The following is a 24818-nucleotide window of genomic DNA, read 5'->3' as shown; positions in this document are numbered from 1 at the left end:
TTGGAACCAGTCTGTTGTTCCATGTCCATTTCTAACTGTTGCTTCCTGACCTGCATACACATTTCTCAACAGGCAGATCAGGTGGTCTGGTATTCCCATCTCTTTCATAATTTTCCACAGTTTATTGTGATCCACACAGTCAAAGACTTTGGCAGTCAATAAAGTAGAAATAGAAGGTTTTCTGGAACTCTCCTGCTTTTTCGATGATCCAGCGGATGTTGGCAATTTGATCTCTGGTTCCTCTGCCTTTTCTAAAACCAGGTTGAACATCAGGAAGTTCACGGTTCACATATTGCTGAAGCGTGGCTTGGAGAATTTTGAGCATTACTTTACTAGCATGTGAGATGAGTGCAATTGTGTGGTAGTTTGAGCATTCTTTGGCATTGCCTTTCTTTGGGATTGGAATGAAAACTGCAACTTCTTACGAGTCTTCAACTATTTCAAAATAAATAATCATTTCAACCACACATTCACTAAAAAAAAAAAAAAGCAAATAAAGATAAGCAAAGCACAGCGTGATCCACGCCAAGGTCAAGGTTGTGCTCACGGTCCTGCAGCCTCACACTGTGCCTTGCACTGCGGCTGTCACACCTGTGCACCCTGGTCCCGTTTCTCTCCCTAGCCCAGCAGCCTGGGAGGAGCCGAGAACAGCGCCCCGTGAAGAAGATGATCCTCTCCTTGAAGATCAATGACCCTCTGGTCACGAGAGAAGGTAACGTGCCCCTGTCCTGGCATTCTGAGAACGTCGTTGAACAGCAGCCCTCTCAGGTTTGAAAGCAAATGAAACACCACAAACTGGAGGCGCACAGTGCTCAGCGCCTCCTTAGTAAACAGCTCGGAGGCGCAGGAGGCGGGGCAGGAGGCGGGGCCAACTTGGGGAAATGAAAGAATGGGGAATTGTGCTACAGAGAGGTGCTCATCCTTGTAAAGAGGCCGAAGCAGCCTTCCCAGATGGACCCGGGAAGGACGATGTCACAGCCCTTATGGGCCGTAGCGCCCAGGCAGCGCTCTCAGGCCCATCCTTGCCCTGGGCATCGCCCCCCTGCCCCCGCAGCCCCCAGCCCCCGCCATTCCCCGCAGGGCCCCTTCCGGCTGCCTTCCAGCAGCCCAGAGGGCTTCCTTGGGCTCAGCCTCTCCCCCTCCCATCCTGGCCACTTAGAAATACCTGCTGACAGGCGTTAATACAACCTGCTGTCTCGTGCCCTCAGGAAATCGTCCAGCCTCGATGGGGCTAGTTGTCCTCTGAGTGCCCGGAACGCACTCCAGCACTGTTTGGGATCAGGCAGGACTTGGAATAAGCTGGGTCCGTCTGCCCCTAACTGGGGACTAGCACATTATCCTGGCTCTTCCCAGGGGTCCTTAACCTTTTTGAAGACCCCAGACTTGAGGAAGGCTTCCTTGATAGATCAGACAGTAAAGCGTCTGACTGCAAAGTGGGAGACCGGGGTTTGATCCCTGGGTCAGGAAGATCGTCTGGAGAAGGAAATGACAATCAACCCACTCCAGTACTCTTGCCTGGAACGTCCCATGGATGGAGGAGGCTGGTAGGCTACAGTCCATGGGGTCACAGAGAGTCAGACAATCTGAGGACAACCTGCTGTTAAGTATGTCCAAAGAAAACAAAGCGTGCCTCCTTGCACACATGTTGGGCGGTGACCACCTCCCTGTCCAGGCCGCAGACCCACCAGGTTAGGACAGAAGCCCCAAGGCCCAGACTCACACAAGATTTTTCATAAGAGCCCTGTTTTCTTTAGCTTCATCCTCAACTGCTTTGGGGGCTGGGAGCCTGGGCAGCGTCTGCACCCAGGTCCGAGCGGGTGCTTTCTGGCTGCTGCATCTTGCCCGTCCCCAACTCGGGACACTCTTCCAGCACGCTGGTGGTGAAGGGTGGAGGGCAGGGGACGCCTGGACGTGGGGGACAGGGGGCTGCAGAGCCCCCAGGCTGATGGCTGGCCCTCGGATGCTGCCTCCCCAGCCTTCGCCACGGCCCTGAAGAACCTCTACATGCAGGAGGTGAAGATATGCCTAGATGACGTGCTGGGCGTGCTGGCCGCTGCTCACATCCTCCAGTTTGGCAGCCTGTTTCAAAGGTGAGGCCACCCAGCCTCCTGGTAGAGCAGCCAGGACCCCGAGGGCTCCAGGGGCCCCAGAACCTGCCCCCTAACACCTCCTGTTCCGATTTGCTTAGACGAGGTGGTGACGTCACTCTCTCATCGGTGGTCCTGACCCTTCCCACTCCCCCTCGCCTCAGTGGCCCTGGGCCAGATGGATTTGGCTCAGCCATTGATTGAACCACACCTTCATGCGTGTGTTCCTTTAAGAATGACTTCATGGGCTTTTCCAGGACACCAGAGAGGCAGTGGGCGCCTGATGGGCAGGGTCCCTGCCCTCTGAAGCTCCTGTCCACCTGTCTTCAAGACATTGGGAAAGAGTGAAGTGGGGTGGTGTGAAAGGTGGGGGATTCTCAAATGGAAAATTCTGTGTTATATAAAATTAATTTCAAGTAAAATTGGTACCTGCAGTTTGGAGGAGCATTTCTTAGAACTCCCTCCCCCACCTTTTTTTTGTTGTTGTTCAACCACTCAGTTGGGTCAGACTCTTTGTGACCCCATGGACTGCAGCACGCCAGGCTACCCTGTCCTTCACTATCTCCTGGGGTTTGCTCAAACCCATGTCCATTGAGTCAGTGAAGCCATCTCATCCTCTGCTGCCTTTTCCTGCTTTTGTCCTCAATCTTTCCCAGCATCAGGGTCTTTTCCAACGAGTTGGCTCTTCACACTTTTTTTTTTTGGTATCATCTAATAATCCTACACTCCATCAATGCTTATGAAAGGTAAGTGAACCAAATGGAAAAGCATTGATTAATTTTTCTCGAATATTCTGTCCCTTCTCTGGGGATTTTCCACAGATGTGTGCTTACTACTCTCACATCCTGAACACAGGGGTGGTTTCTTGTCGCCCTTTGATTTCTTACTTCCTGATGCAATTCAGTAGACAAGAGATTTAGGGCAGGGGTGCTCTGCCTGGTTTGTTTCACCACCCTAAGCTTCCGTTTCTTCATTTGAGGGAATGAATGAATGGACTTCCCATCCTAGCCTACAGAGGACATCCGCAGCTCTGTAAAAGGCAGGGGCAGTATCTCTTCCAAGGACCTAACTCATTTTTAATAGAATTCACCTCGCCAGATTCAACCCCACAGATTTTTTTTTTTGAGTCAATGCCTCATTTCTGGGGTCACCTGAAATAACTCTGGCCAGATCCTCAGTCTGGAGCATCTTGAAGCCTCGTTGGTGATGCAGATGCCGCTTGAACCCAGGGGTGCAGGCGGTCAGAGGTCTGGTTGTGGCCGCAGAGGACACACAGACAAGGGACTCCAGCATGTCAGCCTGGCCAGACTGGTGGATGGCTGGGGGATGGGAGGTTAGCTGTCATAGGCAGGGACAGGTCATGGAGTCTCGAGGTGAACCAAGGCGTCTGACCTTGACCCTGGTCCAGGTTTTCCTGAGAATCCCCGCTCCCCGGCCATTGTGTGTCACGTGACTTTAGCTGAACGTAGCCTTGTGACGTATCATCACTATGAAATCACAGCTTCTGTACACAGGTGTTTCTCAGTGACTGGTGCCGTGCAGGGAGATATCTCTGACCCCAAATCTGGAAGGCCAGCTTCCCTCCAGCCACCTCCTGTCTGTGAGGCTTGGCTGCCGTACCGGGGGCCAGATTTGAAGCCCCATGGTCCTTCTGGAGCCCTCACTCTGGCTTATCTGGGGCAGAGTCAGGAATGGCAGGTCATCCTTTCTTTCCTCCTCCACATGCCTTATCTTGAATGCCTAAGCAGGGAGGGCTCCGGATACTGAGCCAAGACTATCATTCCGCTGATGGGCAAATCTGGGCCCGCCTAGGGCTCACGGGCCCTCCCCGAGGTGCTGCAGATGACTGTGGTGGGGCTGGAATCCTAGCTCAGAGCCAGGCGGGCCTGACACCCAGCTGGGGTGGGTGTTGCCTGCCTTCGAGAGGCTGATGGTGCAGCTGGCAGGGATGTGGCAGTGCGAGCCTCAGTGTGCACGCACACGACTGTGTATGTGGGTGAGCAGAAGTCCCCCAGGTCACTCTGATAGCATTGCCACCCCAGGTGCGCTGGATGGGCTCTCAGAGGTCATCTTGGCTGAGATCCCCGCCAGCGCAAAACCGCTGGATGGCCACTGTCTGAATCACCCACCCTCGAGGCCACCCATCTTCAGGGGATGAAGTGTGTGTGTGTGTGTGTGGATTGTACAGGGCGCTGCTCCTTAGATGCACACATCATTTGCATCAGTGACTGCTTTGACACAACTGGGATCATAGTTACTGGTTGTTGCCTGCACACACACACACACACACCCTCCTGAAGAGTCACTTGGGTCCCTCCAGGCTCACAGGGCTGGAAGGACATTTCCTTGCATCCTTGCAAAGTTGAACTCCATCTGTGAGTTACTGCCTGATGCCGCTAGACCTTCCGGAAGTGGAGATCCCCGGCCTCTCTGAGTTCGCAGGCAGCTGGCCTGGGTGGCCCCAGAACTTGCTCTCTGTCCTCCGGTCTGGGAAATCTGACCATTCCAGGCCCGCCCAGCTAGGGAGGCTCACGGTGAGGAGGGGGACCATGGGGGAAGGTGTGAGGAGCACTGTTTTCTGCGTCCCAGCTTCAAACCCAGCTAATTCCGCCCACGCATCTCCCCTGGCAAAGCCAGCACCTGAAGAACACCGCCCGTGGTGAGGGGTGGGGCCTGAACCTTCCGCATGGCCCCTCTCACAGCTGGTTTCCCCTCGCTGATCTGTGAGCTCGGCTCACGGCGAGCCCAGGAGCCCCAGGAGCGGAGGAGCCTTGTACATGGCAGGTATTTCCAGAACCTGCCACAGAGGCTGCCGCAGACGAGACTCTTGGGACGCATATATGCTGGGAGGGCTGCTGCCTGGCAGTCTCTGGCTTCAAGGAGGCAGAAGCCCCAGGCTGAACAAGGGCATGGCAATCAAAGCAAAGGGAACACGTGGGGAGTAGCAACCACGGAGACTTCCAAGAGGAGGTGGTACTTGAACTGAGCCTGGGAGGAGTCCAGCTGTCAAGGGTGTGAGAGAGGGGGCTTCCTGCCGATGAGAGCATAGAAATTGGAACTGCTTGGTCACTGAGAATCAATGTGGCTAGAGTCAGGGAGGGATGTGGAAAGATGATGGGAAAGGTGGGTGGGGCAGTTAGGCTGACTGCAGGTCATGCAGACCTCGAAGGCCATAGGAGCAGGTTCTACCTGGTTTTGCCAGCAGAGGAGAGCCTGAGGCTTGGGAGGAGAGTGACCAGAGCCTCTCTGTGTTATCGGCTTTGGGATACAGCTGTCATAATGTGGTCACCTGTCTGTATGTTAATGTGTGCTGGGCCCACTGGCTTTGTTCTTGGTAACCCAAGTGCCTTGAAGGGTGCCTGGCGCACAGAAAGTGCTCAGTAAACAGATCCTTGATAAATAAATGAACCAAGCTCCAGTACTTTGGCCACCTGATGCAAAGAGTCGACTCATTGGAAAAGACCCCGATGCTGGGAGTGATTGAGGGTAGGAGGAGAAGGGGACCACAGAGGATGAGATGGTTGTATAGCATTGTCGACTCAAGGGACATGAGTTTGAGCAAACTCCAGGGAGATACTGAAGGACAGGGAAGCCTGGCGTGCTGCAGTCCATAGGGTTGAAAGGAGTCAGACATGACTGAGCGACTGACTGAACAACAAGTAAATGAGGCCTAGGTGTGAAAAGGATGGAGATTTTCATCAGAAAGTTGCTTTTTCAGTCTACTCTCATACAGAGAGGAAATAGGACTGGAGGCCCCTCTAAGAAGCTCTCAAATGGTCTGTACAGGAAAAACTTGCCTTCAGCAGGAAGGCAACCAAATGTCATCCTGGCTAAAATTAAAACCTAGCAAGGCGCTTTTCAACTTCCCTTTGGCTCAGTGGTAAAAAATCTGTCAACACAGGAGCCGAGGGTTTGATCCCTTGGTTGGGAAGATCCCCTGGAGAAGGAAATGGCAACCCACTCCAGTATTCTTACCTGGGAAATCCCATGGTCAGAGGAGCTGGTGGGCTACAGTCTATGGGGATGCAGAGTCAGACACGACTTAGCGACCAAACAACAACAGCAAGGCTCTTTTAGGGGCTTAATCTCTAAATAGTAATACTTCTCCTTGGTGCCAAAGCTACTCTGTTTTCTTTGGAAAGATTTGATCTCAGAGCTCACCTCCCTTAGCCCAGAGCTCTTTGCAACAAGCCTTGCTGGTCTTGTCCTCCAACCCTATGTCCACTATCTTAAAATACGGTGCTTTCCCTTGCATGAAAGGACCCTGTTGCCGGCATGGGGTTGAGTAAAACCTCTGGGGCTTCTCACTTCCCTGAACGCAGCCCGGGGCTTCCAGGAACAGTGTTCTGTCTCTGCAGGTGTGTGACCGTCATGATGAGCAGACTCACGCCGAGCACCATCAAAAACTTCTACCTGGCTGGCTGCAAGGTGAGAACAACCTGGGCGGGCACACAGCATCTTGGGGACCCTCAAGAGCACCCAGACTCTGGGATTTCAGCGCCAAGAAATCTGTCTGATGGCACCAACCTAACTGTGCCCACCTTTTATTTTGCCAAGTGAACAATTAAAAAAAATCATTTTATCTTTAAAAGAATATTTTAACACCCCCCACCCCCAAATAGAAAAGCTTTAATTGGGAAAGAGGGCGGGAAAAGGGACAGCCTTTCTCATCAAAACAGCAGACAACGTTCCAGGACATTCTTGGTGGGACTGAGGGAAATGCATCCCATTTGGGCCCAGTCAGTACGTCAGGGTTGGCAATAAATGCTGTATTCTAACTCTCATTATCAGAGGAGAAAAGTGAGACCCAAGGCCGGTGGAGCTTCCGTGATCAGTCACAGACGTCAGTCCAGAGATTTCGGCATACAAGCCCATGTAACTAGTTGCATTTCAGCATGCAAGCCCACTTAACTAGGTCAGACCACTTAACTAGTTGTATGACCTCAGGCAAGAGCAGGAATGTTGGAGCCTCAGATTTTCCATTGGTGAAATAGGAATAATGATGAACCAACCTCATAGGGTAGCAGGATGGATTTGAATCAACCTAGTGCAGCGCCTTGAGCATCGCAAACACTCAGAAAATGTTATCAGTGCATGTGTTTTGAAGAGGTTTGAGCAGGGCTGCAGCACGGCCCTTCTAAGAGCACGCTTGTTGGATCATCATATTCCAGCAGAGGGCGCTGAGATATCAGCGATTCCTTTCTACCTTAATTTTTTTTTTTTTTTTTTTGCCTGCACCCTCGGCGGGTAGAATCTTAGTTCCCCGGCCACGAATCGAACCCACACCTCTGCAGTGGAAATGCAGACTCGCAACCATTGGACCACCAGGGTAAGTACCAGAGACTCCTTTTTCAATGGGCGTTTCCTATCTTCTCAGTACAAGGAAGAGCCCCTCACCACTGCCTGTGAGAAATGGATGGAGATGAACTTGGTCCCTCTGGTGGGGACACAGATCCACCTCCGGAAAATCCCAAAGGAGCTGCTCCACAAAGTGCTGAAGTCCCCCAGGTCAGAGCTGGCTCTCAGGAAGGAGTCTCTGGGTAGGAGGTGGGGATGGGAGGGGGGATGGGTAGGGTAGACGGATGGGGCGGGGAGTGCCGAACTCACACCGCTGCTGGACATGCGCAGTGTGCAGTGCCTCCTCCATCCCAAACGTCCCTGCCTCCTGGACAGCCCGGCCTCTGGAGGGGCCAAAACGTGGGTCCTGTGCTCGGGCAGGGGGAAGGATGCTGTTCAGCAGAGTAAGGATCCTTTGGGTGCCCGCTGTTTCACTGTGAAAGTGTTAGTCGCTCAGTCGTGTCCAGCTCTTTGCGACCCTATTGACCGCCAGGCTCATCTGTCCGTGGGGTTTTCCAAGCATGAATACTGGAGTGAGTAGCCATTCCCTTCTCCAGGGGATCTTCCCCACCCAGGGATGGAACCTGGGTCTCCTGCTTTGCAGGCAGATTCTGTCTGTCTCACTCACATGGTAATGAATTAAGCGATTGCATAAATAATTTTTAAAGTTCTGTCAGTATTAAGACACATGCATCATGGAAAATTTGGAAACTTGGGAAAAGGGGAAAAGAAAAAAAGCTCTCAGGCCTAAATCAGTTTCTGTCTCCAGCCCTCGCCCCTCCCCTCAACGGCTCTAGACCCAGGCATTCCACTGCCTGTATGACCTCTCTGACAGTTAAGGCTAAGCCCTGATGCTTGGTGCCCTTGTCCTTTATGGCACCCCTTACCCAGTGTTCCTCAACCAACTGTCATGCCCTTGGGAGTCCTTCTGGACACCACTTCATCCTCCCCCCAAGAGCACCCCATCTCTGTGGGCCTCCACGTGGGCACCAGCCAGAGGCCAAACCTCCGCATCTCCCACCCGGATCAGCGCAGGGCCAGCTAACCCAGGCTTGTGCCTGCTCTTAACCCCACTTCCAATCAAATCGCTAACCCAAAGGTCTTTAGCTCTGCCAGTTCGGCTCCTGTCTTATCCACGTGACCACCACAAGGCTTGCCTTAGATGCCAGCCAATGCTTGGCCTATTAGGTTATTTCCAATGTTTCACTGATATAAATAGCACCTTGGTGACATTCTTCGATATATATTTATTTTCATCTCAGATTATTTTCCCACATTGAATTCCTAGAAGTGAAGTTCCTAAGCCAAAGGCACTTTAGTTTTTATTAGTGTTTAAAAGTATATTTTACTTGAAAATAGTTTCAAACAAATTAGATAACAAGAATAGTGCAAAGGCTCTCTCAGTACCCTTTACCCTGTTTGGTTCAGTCTCTGACCTGTTTGCTTTATTATTTGCATCTGTGTGTGCCTATTAGCACACATTTTTTAATCCTTTGAGGACAAGTTGCATACATCATGTTCCCTTAACCTTGAATACTTCAACGTTTCATAATAAAGAGAATTTTTCTAATATAATCACAAAGCAGTTAACAACTTGAGGAGATTTGACACTGATGTAATACCTTAAGGTCTTTTACTCAACACTAACCTTCATAGCATCCTTTTTCCTCCAGTACAGGATCTGATTAGGACCACATATTAAATAACAATCTTGGGAACTCGGGTCCTAATGGCATCCCCAGGCCCTGGGTGGGCTCCCACCATTTTTCCCTGCTGTCCATGGCCTGTCCAGAAGCGTGTGCTCTCCACCCTCCATGGAGCAAAGGTTGTGCAACCCTTGAAGAAAAGATAAACAGGGCAGCCCTTAGACTTTTCGTAACACTGTCCCTCCCTTGGAAAGTCTGAGCTGTCCCTCCCCCACTTGGTAGCATTTAACCAAGAAAGGGGAAAAAAATGTCTGACCACAGCCAGCATGGTAGCAATGGCACAGGCCCTAGAAAACGCTGGCTGGGCAGGAAAAGAGGTCAAGAACATTACGTGTCAAGTGTCTAGACTCAGGTTTGGGGAGACATGACTGATGTGGAAACTGGGTCCTGCTCCTCTGGCCCCTCCCCAGGAGATGGCTGTCAGCACCGATGGTGCCAGGCTCTCCGGGCAGAGGTGGAAGCGAGGGGAGCCTGCATGACCTCGGGCGTATCATTAGCTAGTGTGCCCTGGAAGGATCACACTCTCAGCTACCAGACCTCGTGCTCACTTCTTACCTTCCCAGGTGAACTCTCCCCACCTGGTTGCTGTCCTTAAAGCTGGTCATCTTTAAAGCTGATGTCCTGCCTTAAAGCTGGAGGAGGGAGGTGGGGAACAGAGGGTCAGAAAGAGGGGCCCAGGCTAACACCCAGTGCCTGGGGACATGGTTAGAAATTTACCTGGCTCGGGCTTCTCATCTGAGTGTCTGGTGGGCTTGGCGCCCAGACCACACCTAATTAAGAAGAGGCCTTTGGACGAGTTAACTTTTACCGAGCGCTTCTGGGTGTGTGCTGTGCTGTGTGCACTGGCCCTTTTAACCCCCACAACCCTATGCGGTAGGTATGATCATTGTCCCTAAGATAGGAGGCGTAATAAAAGGCAGGGCCTGAGCTCGGGGCTCCAGGCTCCAAGGTCCAGGCTCCCAGCCTCATGGCTGCACAGTCTCCTTGTGTGTAGCAGAAGCCAGGCTTCCCAACAACCAGAGCTCAGTGAGATCTGGACTGTCCTGGGAAGTCACATGGCCCAGAGCAGCTGTGGAAAGGCCAGCCCGGGGTCAGGGATGGAGAGTCTCTTGGCCCCACTTAGCGCAGACTGTGACCCATCCCCGGCTTGTGGTCATGGTGTTTGGGTTGGAAACAATGTCCATCTCAGCAGATGTTTCAACTTCAAGGCTATTCACCTTCCCCAAAGTCCCTTTGACCTCATCTTCCTTTGGGTTTTCTTTCCATCTTGTAAATGGCCTTCGGTAAAATACAGTTTTCCTGACCCCCTGGGCCTCTGGTTTTCAGTTAATTTTCTTCATAGAGGTCATCACTCAGTGACCCTGTTTCACTCACTCTAATATTACGGAAGCTTCATTCCAAGGTCTGTTTTTCTGGAAGCCAATCTCCGTGTCGACTTAGGAGGGTGGAGAATTCAGACGGTTATCTATCTAGTTCTAGCTGCACGGAAGGCTGCCCTGCAACCAGGGGGAACGTGTCTTCCTCCCTGACTTCCTGTCTATGATACAAGGAGTCCCGAGGGCTCAGGAATTCCCTGAGAACAGCTGCCACGTCCTCTACGGCATCTGCAGCACCAATGGGCTTCCCTCTCAAATGTAGTATTTCCCAAAGCTATTTGGAAGGACTGATGCTGAAGCTGAAGCTCCAATATTTTGGCCACCTGATTCAAAAACCTGACTCATAAGCAAAGACCCCAATGCTGGGAAAGGCTGAGGGCAGGAGGAGAAGGGGAGGACAGAGGATGAGATGGTTGGATGGCATCATCGACTCAATGGACATGAGTTTGAGCAAGCTCCGGGAGATAGTGAAGGACAGGGCAGCCTGGTGTGCTGCAGTTCATGGGGTGGCAAGAAGTTGGACACAACTGAGCGACTGAACAACAATGCTTCTCTGGCTGATAACACCACCACCTACCAGTTATGAAGCACTGGGGTGTATGGAATACTCTGAGTGGGCAATCAGGTCTCATTCTTACAGCAGCCCCTTTGGAGGGTGTTCCTTGTAGTTTTCCCCTGCAGAATGGAGATCACAGGAAGGGATTGCTCCCCTCATGCAAAATGAGAGTTGAAATTTGAAGCCAGGTCTGAGTGGCCTCAACACCCATGGTTATTATCAGTCCACTGATGTGCTCTGCTCCAAACCTTCTTATTCCTTATTGATGGCCAGACATATGGATGGTCATCTTTTTTGTTATAAAAAAAAGTTACAAAGGTAGGCAGATAATACAAAATACAGTTGGATTATCCATCTCCTCAAATGAACACATGGTAAAATTTTGTCATAAATTAAGAAATAAAACATCCAACAAAGCAGAAGTCACCTTCCCCAGCCCTCCCTCCACCTCACAGCCTTATTCTTCATCTTTCCTCTTGTCTTCCTCCCCTCCTTAAAGTCAACCAAGCCACTGTTGTGAATTTGTGTGCCTCTAACCCATGAGATTACATGCTTGCTACATATATGTACATGCGAAAATTATGCACAGTATGGTTTTGCAAAGGTTTAAATTTCTCAGATTGTGACATTCTGCTACTATTCACGAACATCATGTGACTTGTTCTCTCCATGTTGATATTTATGTACTTAATCAGTGTTTTTAATTTTAGTTATTGTACAGGGCTCCAGTGGGTGAACAGACAGCAATTTTTTTCATTCCCTTTCTAATGTCTTTTGTTTGGTTTGGCTTCCTGTCTTGCTAGGACAGTCAGTGCTGCAATGGGTAACCTCATTCATATTTTCTTGTTCACTTGGACATGGCTTTCTCTAGGGCTTGTATTCAAAAGGAGACATTTATTGTTTATATATAGTTTTCTCACACACAAAAAATAGAGGACAGTGTCTTGTTAAAGGCATTCTTACACTCATTACATCTCAGTGGCCGCTTGAGAGCCCCTGAAAACACATGTAGAGCAGTGCAGATGTTTGCCTGTGCCGGAGGGAAGTTTAGGATCTCTGTGAGTTCCATCTCGATTCAGATCATCAGAACTCTTAGGTAAATGAAAAAATGTTTGAATGTCCTCAGTGTGATGATTTCCTGTAGGAACTAATATTTTAGGGTGATGCTTGGATTTCATCCTAGTGCAAACCCAGCTGATGCTTGGGTTTCCCGGGTGGCTCAGTGGTAAAGACTCTGCCTGCCTGTGCAGGAGACACAGGTCTGATCCCTGGGTCAGGAAGATCCCCTGGAGGAGGAAACGGCAACCCACCTCAGTATTCTTGCCTGGGAAATCCCATGGACAGTAGAACCTGCTGGGTTACAGTCCATGGGGTCGCTAAAGAGTTGGGTACAACTCGGTGACTAAACAGCAGCTGATACTCGGACTAAAAACCGAGGCCTTTATTTCGACAATTATCTTTCATCATAAAATTGTAACCAGGGTCCTTATCCGTGGGGCTCTTCATTACTCCCCTTGTGTCGTAAACCCCTCTTTAGTAAGATCTCAAAGAACCTTCTGGGCGTGGGGACCTCAAGCGTGGGTTCTGCAACAGAAGACTCGTAGCCCCCCAGCCCAGCAGTGGTTGGAGTCCTGGCAGAGTTCTTTTTTGGGAACCTCGTTCCAGGAGGTTCTATGAGCCCTCCCCTCCTGCCTCTCCATTATTGCCCAGACAGTGACAAATTCAGTCCTGTCCGCCCACAGTCAAAACCGGTGCATCTGTAGGTGCCTAAGAACAAAGAATAGGAAAGAGACCGTCCTACCGCATCCAGAAATAGTGGGGGAGGTGGGAAGGCGACATTCCTGCTGCCCTTGGAGTCACGATTGAGCTTGGCTTGCACCCATCATGACCGCTGAAGTGGTGGGTGAAGAGGCTGTGATACATTTTGAAGCCAGGGTACATCTCCACGGTCAGAGACAGAAAATATCAATGGGTTTAAGAAATGGTGCAATGACTCCTTGGAGAACTAAGTCATCAGAGGCTGTGAGAGGAGCTGTTTGGGAAGCATCCTTTACAGAGCTGACTTAATGGACAGCAACATCCTCTTCTCCTCATCCCTTATTTCTTGATTTATTCTCTCTCTCTCTCTTTTTTTTTTTTTTGGTGCTGCGCGGCATACGGGATCTTAGTTCCCCAACCAGGGATCAAACCCACACCTCCTGCACTGGAAGAGCAGAGTCTTAACCGCTGGACTGCCAGGGAGTCCGCCTTGTTTCTTATTGAGATGCCTTGCGCTGCTGCAGGCACAGTGTGGGCTCTGGAGCCAGGATCGAGCCCCACCACCTAGGAGTTGGAGCTGCTGTCCTCTGAGCCCATTGCTGTGTCCAGGAACTGTGCTAGGCAGGCTGTATGTGTGGTCAGCTCAGTGTGTCTGTGTGTGTGTGTTAGGCACTCAGTTGTGTCTGACTCTTTGCAGCCCTGTGGACCGTAGCCTGGCCAGGCTCCTCTGTCCATGGGATTTTCCAGGCAAGGATACTAGAGTGGGTTGCCAGTGAAGAACCCAGTGGGTTCTTCAGATGATTTTCCTGACCCAGGGATCAAACCCTAGTCTTCTGCCTTGCAGACAAATTCTCTACCATCTGAGCCACCAGGGAAGCCCAGAGGCACCAGGGAAGCCCAGTCAGCTCAATAATGGTCCCCCGAAGATGTCGACATCCCAACCCCTGGAACTTGTGAAAACGTTGGGTTGCACAGCAAAGGGGAATCAAGTTTGCAGATGAGACTAAAGTGGCACTAGAATGACCTTGAGATGGGGAGGTTACCCTGGATTTCCCAGGTGCCCCTAATGGAATCACCGGACTCTTCAGTGTGGGAGAGGGAGGAGGAAGAGTCAGAACCAGAGGGAGATTTGAAGATGCTGTGCTGCTGGCTGGAAGATGAAGGAAGGGGCCACAAGCCAAGGCATGCCAGTGGCCTCTAGGAGCTGGAAAAGGCAAAGAAATGATTTTCACACAGAACCTCAGGAAGGAGCATGGCCACGCCCACACCCTTATCTTAACCCATTGAGGGTCATTTTGTACTTAGGGATCCTGGAACAAAAGACTGAAGGCAAAAGGAGAAGGGGGCAGCAGAGGATGAGATGGTTAGATAGCATGACTGACTCAGTGGACATGAATCTGAACAAACTCCAGGAGATGCTGAAGGACAGGGGAGGCTAGCATGCTGCAGTCCATGAGGTCGCAGAGTCAGAAATGAATTAGTGACCAAACAACAACAAATTTGTGTTGTTTTAAGCCTCTTGGTTTGTGGCAGTTTATTACAGCAGTGACAGATCATACAAACTCACTCCACACAGCCTTCATAGTACAGTCAGTCTCCTACCTGCTTCAAGTTTCAAGCTTTCAAAGATGTACGTGCATTCATTCATGTCCAGTCATATAAGATAGTGCACATGCCTGGCATACACTGTCACATGTGTGCACCCTCTATAAGCAATTGTGGTTTTGTGTGCTTTACTGTACTGTATATGGTACAGTATCTTTACTTCAAGTCTAGGATGTCTGGAAACAAGCATTAAAAAAGTGGTAAATAGCTAATTGTGTTAGTTGGGTACCTAGGCTAAGTTTGTAGGAAAGTGTGAAAGTGTTAGTCGCTCAGTCGTGTCTGACTCTTTCCGACCCCATAGACTGTAGCCTGCCTGCTAGGCTCCTCTGCCCATGGAATTTTCTTGGCAAAAATACTGGAGTGGGTTGCCATTCCCTTCTCCAGGGGATCTTCCTGACCCAGGGCTCGAAAGTTTGCTGGATTTAGGGACAAACTGGACTTCTGAGCTCGCTCTCAGAAAGAGCTTTGTGTGTGTAGGGAACTTACTGTACCCTCTTAGCAGTGGCTGTAATTGCTACATTACAGATGAGCGAGTTGCAGCTGCAGGGCCGGAAAGCAGCCTGCAAGAGATTCCACAGCCAACTTGGGGCAGAACTGACCCCTGCCCAGGTCTGACCTCAGAACTGTGTGACTCTGGACAAGTTATTCCCCAGTTGGGCCCAGAATTGGAATATGACCAATGAAGCATTCACCTTGGGTGCAATACTTAAGGGACACCAAAAACCTTCAGCCATTGAGATAAAGTATATCTTAGTGCCATATTTTACAGTGAAAATTAATATGCTGAACAAAACATTAAATTTTTAAATAAACAGGGTCAGTCTTAATAATATCCATATCTATAAAGTATGAAAGTGAAAGTGTTATTCAGTCATGTCCAATTCTTTGCGACCCCATGGACTGGGGTCCACCAGGCTCCTCTGTCCATGGAATTCTCCAGGCAGGAATACTGGAGTGAGTTGTCATGCCTTTCTCCAGGAGATCTTCCTGACCCAGGGATTGAACCTGGGTCTCCTGCATTGCAGGAAGTTTCTTTCCCGTCTGAGCCACCGGGGAAGCCACATCTATAAAAGTAAGAAATATATCCCAACTTTGCAGGGTTACTGGGTGGAATTTAATAAAAGGACATATGGAACCACCTTGAGAACACCGCCTCCTACTAGGAGCTCATTCAATGAGATGGTCATGATTTTACAGTGCACAGCAGGTGGGTGAAGGCTCAGGTTGGCTGAAGATCAAGTCCCAGCCGTGCCAGTTACCAGCTGAGTGACCTGAGACTTGGTATCTGTCTGTGAGTCCACATACAGACTCAGGGTGGCGTCGCCTCCTTCCTGAACTCACTCTCAACTTTTCACTCTCATACGTACAGCATGGTTTTTGCTACTCCTCAATTGACTTCTCAATCTTTTGTTTTGGCCAGGTTGTTTACTTTTAGTGAGTTTCACCTTCTGAAAACGCTCCTTTTGTGGGTCTACTTGCAGCTGAACAACAAAACTCAGACGTTTCCAATGTACCAAACCGTGTTGATGTTTTTTAGCAGGTAACGTAACTTAGTGTTGATTGACGAATTGTGCACACACTGTTTCTTTGCTCCTAATACCATGGAGGAAGCGTTAGTGATACTGTTTTTCATAGTATCATTCAGAGGGCGGTTTTCTTATGGGATCTAAGATCATGGGATAACTTTGCACCACTGCTGCTGCTAAGTCGCTTCAGTCGTGTCCGACTCTGTGTGACCCCATAGATGGCAGCCCACCAGTCTCCCCTGTCCCTGGGATTCTCCAGGCAAGAACACTGGAGTGGGTTGCCATTTCCTTCTCCAGTGCATGAAAGTGAAAAGTGAAAGTGAAGTTGCTCAGTCGTGTCCGACTCTTAGCGACCCCAAGGACTGCAGCCTTCCAGGCTCTTCCGTCCATGGGATTTTCCAGGTAAGAGTACTGGAGTCAGGTGCCATTGCCTTTTCCATGTATAATAGGAGTTATGAGACAGTCATGTGCATCTGTGCCATGACTGTGACAGGCTATGTCATGTCTATGACAGTCACGTGTTCTATGTCCAGTAAAAAGCATGATACAAAAGGTACTTTTTTCCCCTCAGGGAAATTACCATTCTGTATTGGCCTTGAGTTTTTCATACTTAAAATATGCCTAAATCAGACCAGAGCATTCTGGTTTGTGTCTCACTGGATAGCAGCATTCCGAATGTTCTGGACAGATGAAAAAGCATTTGAACTTAAAAAGACTTCATAGCATTAATCTAGTCTCTTAGACTCTCTAAGCTTATAAATTCTAAAAGTTATATATCTCAACATTTCAGTGAAAAATGACAATTACAGAAAGAGGGGATGTAGGTATACATATAAATGATTCCTTTTGCTGTACTGCAGAAACTAACAGAACATTGTAAAGCAACTATACTCTAATAATTTTGCTATACTCCGATAATTTTACTATACTCCAGTTAATTTTAAAAATAACTTACAGGATAAGGATGGGCACCATTTAATTATGCTTACTAAATGCAGCAATTCTGATCAGTACTTTCTATTTGTAATCTCATTTAATCTATGTCATACTTGGGGCTGGATTTATTATTCCCATTTCACAGATGAGGAAACTGAGGTGGAGATGACTATCTTGTCAGAGATCATACAAGTGATAAGGGGTTAGAGCCTGACTTGAACCCAGACTTGCCAACTGCCAAGAAGCTTTGCTTCCCATTCCTGGAATGAGAGGGTTCCTCTCTTGTGCATGCTGCAGTTGGTTCAGTAGTGAACCCCCAGGTTTGGTGTTTGGAACAGTCCTGAGGCTGCCGATCGGTTCAGTGCTGTTATTAGCCAGTTGCTTCTAAACTTGCCTTGCAGCGCATCTCCTTCCCCTGCCCTGTCCTCCTCTGCCTGTGTTTTCTGTCTGTTCGGCCCATTAGCAATGTCAGCTTGGGCAGTTTGGGGCCCGGGAACAGGCTGGGGGTGCAGGTGAAAGCAGTTACCTATTTTGCATCTCTTTGTTGTTGTTTAGTCTCTCAGGCATGTCCAATCTTTGTGCCCCGTGGACTGTAGCCCACCAGCCTCCTCTGTCCATGGAATTTCCCAGGCAAGAACACTGCTGTGGGCTTCCAATTCCTTCTCCAGGGGATCTTCCTATATCAGGGATCAAACCCACATCTCCTGCCTTGGCAGGCAGATTCTTTACCACTGAGCCACCTGGGACACCCACTGTGTCTTTTTAGCCTCTATTAAAACCTTGTAAATACTCTCATATCATCCATGCTGGTTGCTGAGTGTGGTGGTCCTATGGGCAAAGACAGCGCCAGGAAGATCTACCCTAGATGGACTGTCTTACCTTCATGGGCAGGCTTACCTTCTGTTCCCCACATCAGCAGTGATGGGGGCTTCCAAGCAAGATAAGGTGTGTTCAAGGAAATCAGGAGATGCCTTTCCTTTTGCACAAGTGCATTTAGCAAACACACCTTCCACACATTCATCAGCACGTTGACCAGCTTATGCCAAATTTCACTGGCCTTGTTCCGAAGTAGTTAATCCTTTCCTAGAACATCTGTGCACCACGTCAACTAAAGAGCCCGTTTTTTCCTGTCTTATCGGGGGAAAGCAGTATTCATTGCCAGAATGATATGTCCTTGCTTAGCTTCTATATAATTTGCTTTGAACTCGAATGTCTTAAATCCACACCCCGCCAACTCTTTTAATAGCCCAAGAGGCACTTTTTCCAGTGAGTCATGCACACCAGGAAAAGTCACTACTTGGCACCAGGTTAGGTCTCCTACTGGAAACGTCTAGAACCGGGAGATAGGAAATGAGCTAGAATGTAGGTGATTCATTTCAACTGTTTTTTACTGGGAGAGGAACAAGTGGAAGTGAGGGAGCTGAGGCCTATGGCCCTGAAAGTGAGGATTCCTGGGCCTGCCTGAGCTGGGGTCTCGAAGCTTCCTCCTGCCTGGGGGTAGGTCTCACAGTTATAGCTTCTCCATTCCTCCCGAATCCACAGTGATTCCATTTTGATCCCGGACCTCAGCCCTCTGCGTCGTGCATTTCTCCAAGGCCCCGAGCCTGCTGGGATTCTTTGTTGGAAACCGTTCATGTGTTTCCAAATGGCCTCCCTGCCCAACCTGAGCATTCGGGATGGTATCCTTTACCTGGCGCTATATTCTCTGACTGCAGGGTGGGAGAGAGTCTTGCCAGCCTGCCCACCTGCCCTGCATCCCTCCTTCCTTTCCCCTCCCTCTCCCTCCGGCAAGTTTGGTGTCCTCTTGGGAGAAAAGACGAGACAGTTCTGGACCTCAGATGCTCTTCCCCCTGGTGATCACCCAGGCTCACCCCCAACTTGGAGGCCCATGGCCCATTTTTAGGACTATGGGTGGCTTGCCTACCATCCCAGCTCACTACCCACGCTCAGCATGGTGGCACCTACAGGTCTCCCTGGTCAATGACTTCACCTCCCAAATGTGTGTCCTGAGTGTTCATTGGAAGGACTGATGTTGAAACTGAAACTCCAATACTTTGGCCACCTGGTGCAAAGAGCTGACTCATGGAAAAGACCCTGATGCTGGGAAAGATTGAAGGCAGGAGGAGAAGGGGATGATGGAGGATGAGATGGTTGGATGGCATGAGTTTGGACATGAGTTTGAGTAAACTCCGGGAGTTGGTGATGGACAGGGAGGCCTACTGTGCTGCAGTCCCTGGGGTTGCAAAGAGTCGGACACGACTGAGGGACTGAATTGAACTGAGCCAAGGGATCAGCAGTCTCTCTCCCCAGCACCCCCACTCCAGCCAGCTGGCGTTGCCCCTTCTTCTCTGTCCATCCATGGAGGGGACCCTGTGGGAGCTTCAACCACTGGTTCCTTATGAACGGCTTGGTGGGCACATGCATTTTGCCTCCCCGGGCACATCATAAGCAGCTTGAAAGGGAGGGTTTGTAATCCTATATTGTGGCCCTAGCTTACGGAGCACAATGCTGAGCATGTAACAGCTTAGGGAATGATGAAGTGAAGTGAAGTCAAGTCGCTCAGTCGTGTCCGACTCTTTATGACCCCATGGACTGTTAGCCCACCAGGCTCCTCCGTCCACGGGATACTCCAGGTAAGAATACTGGAGTAGGTTGCTATTTCCTTCTCCATCAAACATTCATCAGAGAAGTGGGTCTTACTATGCCGATGCCAGACTCAGAGAACAGCATGTCTGCTGCAACTCAAAATAGGAGGTGTGGCTTTTTTTTGTTTATGTGTTTAGACCACACCCTGCGGCATGTGGGAACTTAGTTCCCTGACCAGAGATGGAACCTGCGCCCCTTGTAGTGGATAAGAGCAGAGTCTTAACCCCCGGAATGCTAGGGAAGTCCTTCCATCTTTATTGATGAGTAGGGTCTGTTTGGTGGACTAGACTAGGAAGAGTTCTAAGGCTTTCATGAGGCTCAGCAAGAAATAATGTCTCACTAGGTTGGTGATGCCGACCTAGGACATGAGCAGGCGCTGGTGGTGCCCAGGCTCTGTGTTGGCCTGAGGATCCTCAGGGCTGAGCTTCAGAGCTGCTGGCCTGAGGGCTCAGGCTTCGAGAAGGCACCTCTACTCCTGGGGTGGAGGAGGGAGCCTGTGGGAAGCCATGGTCTCCAGAACTGAGTCACCAGGAGAGCTGAGCTCCACAGTCCAGTGAAGACAGAGGGAACAGCTAGGCAGGGAAGTTTCCATGGCCACTGACGGGGACACGTCAGGAGCATTGAAAGGTGGGGCAGAAGAGCAGACCTTGGGAGACAGTACACGGGCCTGGGAATGAGAACAAAGGAAGTTGGCTGGCTTGCCCCATTTTTAAAGTTGCATCTGTTGTTGAAATTATTTAAATGACAGAGTGGTTTAGAAGAGAGGTCAGAGTGGACCTCCGCAACAGGACTTTCATAGCATGACAGCAGCGAGAGTAGCTGCCTGAGTGTCAGACCAGCCAGGAGTGAGGCTGAGCTGCAGCTCGGGGTTCCAGCTGGGCCAACAGTGGCCCAGTGTCCAGAAAGGAGAGTTTGGAGCAGCAACTGAGCCAAACAGACCAGACACTCCTTTGCTCATCTGTCTTGGCAATGTCTTGAGCTAGGAGGGAAGGTATCTAAGTAGTTAACTCCTTCGGCACCACTGTACCTGCAAATAAAGATATATGTCCAAGTCTTTTGTACTCACTTGTGTTTTATTCATCTATTTTCTTTCATTCATTCAACATATTTATTGGACATTTTCTCTATGCCAGGGGCACCAAGGGGGCTCAGAGGGTAAAGAATCTGCCTGCAGTGCAGGAGACCCAGGTTCGATTTCTGGATCCATAAGATCCCCTGGAGAAGGGAATGGCTACCCGCTCCAGTGTTCTTGCCTGGAGAATTCCATGGACAGAGGAGTCTGGCGGGCTACAGTCCGTGTGGTCACAAAGAGTTGGACATGACTGAGCGATTAATACTCCTGGGGACACCAGTGGAAAGTTAAAGGGGCGATTTATTTGCTCATCACCATGTTTAAGAACATCTTCAAGCTTATTTTCATTTTTGTCTAAACTCATCAGTATAGAAAGGACACAGGCATGTGTGTACACTTACATGCGCACACATACACACACACACACAGGCACACAGCTCAGCACCCACAGCCTGTTTTCCTGGCAGTAGTTAATTTAGAAAAACAAATAGGCTGTCCAGAATTAAATTTAACATTTCCTTGTAAGAAAAACAAAAAATGTAAGCAAACCCACTGCCTTCATTGGTCCATGGAGGAAAAGTCATCCTTTCATTCCACTTAGCAGTCTGAGAAGCCCAGGGGAGCTGCAAAGACTCATCCATGGGAAAAGGGCCAGAGGCAAATTTTCCACTTTTTTTTAAAGTACATTTTTCATCAAAATATAAAACATACAGCAAAGTTCACAGACCTTAAGTGAACAGCTCAATTAATTTCCGCAAAGTGCACACACCTGCTTAGTTACTCACTCTTTCCCACTTTTGCAACCCCACGAACTGTAGCCCACCAGGCTCCTCTGTCCATGGGATTCTCCAGGCAAGAATACTGGACTGGATTGCCATGTCCTCCTCCGTGGGATCTTCCCAACCCAACGATCGAACCCGTGTCTCCTCCATTGCAGGCAAATTCTTGACTGTCTGAACCACCAGGGAAGCCCATAACCAGTACCCAGACCAGGAAACAGAACTTGACCAGCCCCCTAATGTGTCTTATCTCAGTCACTACCTCTCCCACACCAAGGTAAACAATATCCTGCTTTCTTTTTCTAGGAGATTGTCTTGGCTGCTTTTGGATTTTACATAAATAGAATCTTAGAGCATAGACTTTTCATGTCTGGCTTCTTTTACTCAATAGTATGTCTGTAAAATCTATTCAGGGATGAATGGCCAGGGAGGGTAGGGGCTTACTTTTGCAAATTGGTGGTGGAGCTGGGTAGACCTGGGGCGCCTAGATCTTCAGACACATCTTTTGAGATCTTAGAGTTAAGGGCAAGTCATGAACAGACCTGTTATTCTTGTCTTTAGCTGCTTCATTAAGCCCTAAATGGGTCCCTCGCAGACACTGCAAGGGTGGATTCCAGCAACCTCACCAGAAGGAGGTCATTGAAAGCAGTCAATGAGGTCAGTTTCCACCCAGTCCCAAATATTAGATTCCCTGACGTCTGCAGTTAAGTCTTCTCCTTCCTAGTGAAAGTAAAAGTGCAAGTCGCTCAGTCATGTCCAACTCTTTGTGACCCCACGGACTGTAGCCTCTGTCCATAGATTTCGCCAGGCAAATCCCTTCTCCAGGGGATCTTCCCAACCCAGGTCTCCTGCGTTGCAGGCAGATTCTTTACCGTCTGAGCCACCAGGGAAGCTCCTCCTCCTTCTCATGTCCTGTCCAAATCTGACCCAGTTTTTGCAGAGCTTAGGGACTCCTCCTGGAAGTCTTCCTGGATCCCACCTGCACACTGGACGGACTCCTTCTGAGTCTTTTGCAGAGAGAACAAGAGCATGTGCTGGCTGTGTGTGCACCCTGGTCTACAAACCCAGCACCACCTCCTCACATACACCACTCGAGAGTAGCCTCCAAGGAGAGCCACCCAGCCATGCCCTGCACCCCTCGTGGCCCAGCCCTCAGGCGTCTGGAATGAAATGCACTATAACTCTGGGTGCCAGGTCAGGCAGAAGCCATGCATCTCCGGTGATTAATGGGTGGCGTTTGTAGATGTAACCATGCAGTGTTCATAAAACCGGGCAACCCCGGTGTGAAACTCAGATCTCTTTACAGGAACATTCATTTTGAAGTATTCCATGAGTCATGGAATTGAAGGTGGTTAAGTTGTTCTCTCTCAGAGTCTCTCCATTGAGCCCTATGCAGGGAGGTTCATATATTTCAAGTCAGGATTTCTCATGACCTGACTTTTGCATTTCTTGGTTTGATTTCTTCTCTGACTCTGACCACATGGCTCCCTTCCCCCTTAGCTTGGCTTCCAGGAAATTGAATCTCCTTCTTTTCAAGGTGCCTAAATATCATTTATTCCTATTCCTTACTACCTTTGCACTTCCCTCACCTGGCTTCTTGGCTTTCCACCCAAACTGTGCATGCCTGCTCAGTCACTCAGTCGTGTCTGACTCTTTGCAACCCCAATGGACTGTAGCCCTCCAGGCTTCTCTGTCCATGGGATTTGTCAGGCAGGAAAGAATACTGGAGTGGGTTGCTATTTTCTACTGCAGGGGATCTTCCCAGCCCAGGGATCAAACCTGCCGTTTCTTGCATTACCAGGCAGATTCTTCACCACTATGCCTGGGAAGTGGGAAGGGAAGCTACCCGGGAAGCCCTTCTACCCAAACTGGGTGAACCCCAAACGTCCTCTTCAACCATAAGAGTGGAGACTTTGGAGAACACAAGGAATATGTGTCTGAAGGCAGGAGGCCTTTGCAAAGGGCAGTTAGAGTCCTTATTAGATAACATTTCTAGTCTCAGTTCTGCCTTTGGGCAAAGGTCAGGACCATCTTCATCTTCCTTATCAAGATGACATTGACTGCTCTCGATAAATGACCAATAGGACTTGGCCTGACAAATAAGCATGGCAACAACAGACAGAACCCCATGAGGAGTTAGGAAAATTGGCATAGAATAGCCTGGCCTGTGCATGCACATGTGTGTGATGTGTATATGCGTGTGTGCACACACATGCCCTGGGCTGGAACTGCATTCCTAGGAACTACGGGTAAGCTGAGGGGTGGGATGGTGGGACTGAGCCTGGTGGGTCGGCAAGGACCAGTTCATTCATCTGGTTAATTCAGTTAACATTATTGCAAGCTGGCGGAGAGCCAGACACTGTAAAGGGTGCTGTGAATATGAGTAAACAGAACAGATGAAAATCCCCATCTTCACAGAGTTGACAGTCCAGGAAGCAGAGCCGAACGTATTCCATAAATGAAGTGTGTGTTGAAAGGTGTCAGCCGTGAGTCTGAGTCCCACTACTGCTGTTTACTGACTGGAGGTTAACAATGCTCCCTCCTCAGTCTGACGTAGGTTCATTCTGACTCAAAGCAGAGGCCCAGCCCGGCACTTGGCAGGACGCCCTGAATGGCAGTGGCATTTGGTGGGTGATGGTGGTGCTGGTGACATTCAGAACTGTTGTTTCTTTACCACACTTTGGTGTCGGGAGCTGTGGGGACCGTTTCCTGCTTCTTGGGTTTCACAAGGCGTCCGGGTCTTCTGCACCGAGTTACCTTTTGAAAAAAAGCCCTTTCCCTTTCTTGTCGTGTATTATCGCCCCCAAGTCCGTCATGTATTTCAAACTTCACTTTAAAATATTCAAACATTTCTCATAGGGATGAAGTAATTTTTAACACCAATTTCTTTATTGAGGTAAAAAGCACATATGAACATAAAAATGACCATTTTACCCGTTTTTATGTGTATATCTCAGGGGCATTACGTACGTTCTCACTGTCATATAACGGTTCCCATCATCCTTCTCCTGAACTTGTTCTTCCTAAACTGAAATTCCCTACACGTAAAGCAGTAAATCCCCATTCCTCTCTCCCTCCGCCCCTGGCAACCAGCGTGCTATCTTTGTCTCTGTGAATTTTACTGTTTAGGAACCTCATCTGCTTCTCAGGTTGACTCAGTGGTAAAGAATCCACTTGCCAAGCAGGAGACATGGGTTCGAACCCTGGGCCAAGAAGATTTCCTGGAGAAGGAAATGGCAACCCACTCCAGTATTCTTGCCTGGAGAATCCCACAGACAGAGGAGCCTGGTGGGCTGCAGTCCATGGGGTCGCAGAGTCGGACACAACTTAGCATTTAAAGAGCAGCAGGAACCTCATGTAAGTCGAGTCACACAGTATCTGTCCTTTTGTGTCTGGCTTATTTCACTTAGCATAATGTCTTCAAGTTTCATCCG

The 24818-nt window shown here is 49.5% G+C and overlaps 1 protein-coding gene across 1 annotated transcript in view; it reads left to right on the top strand.

Moving 5' to 3' along the window:
- BTBD16 (BTB (POZ) domain containing 16) overlaps nt 1-24818 on the top strand; it is a 52423-nt gene that overhangs the window by 15937 nt on the left and 11668 nt on the right. Inside the window, exons 6-10 of the mRNA XM_010859221.1 lie at nt 623-712; nt 1976-2090; nt 6446-6515; nt 7465-7595; nt 15846-15965. Of these exons, the coding sequence (XP_010857523.1) occupies nt 623-712; nt 1976-2090; nt 6446-6515; nt 7465-7595; nt 15846-15965 (526 nt within the window). The remainder of the gene's footprint in view (nt 1-622; nt 713-1975; nt 2091-6445; nt 6516-7464; nt 7596-15845; nt 15966-24818) is intronic.

This window comes from Bison bison, unplaced genomic scaffold (assembly GCF_000754665.1).
Source record: "Bison bison bison isolate TAMUID 2011002044 unplaced genomic scaffold, Bison_UMD1.0 scf7180017864456, whole genome shotgun sequence".
Lineage (NCBI taxonomy): Eukaryota > Metazoa > Chordata > Mammalia > Artiodactyla > Bovidae > Bison > Bison bison.
Note: the sequence above shows the minus strand (reverse complement) of the source record. Positions and strands in the feature narration are given on the sequence as shown.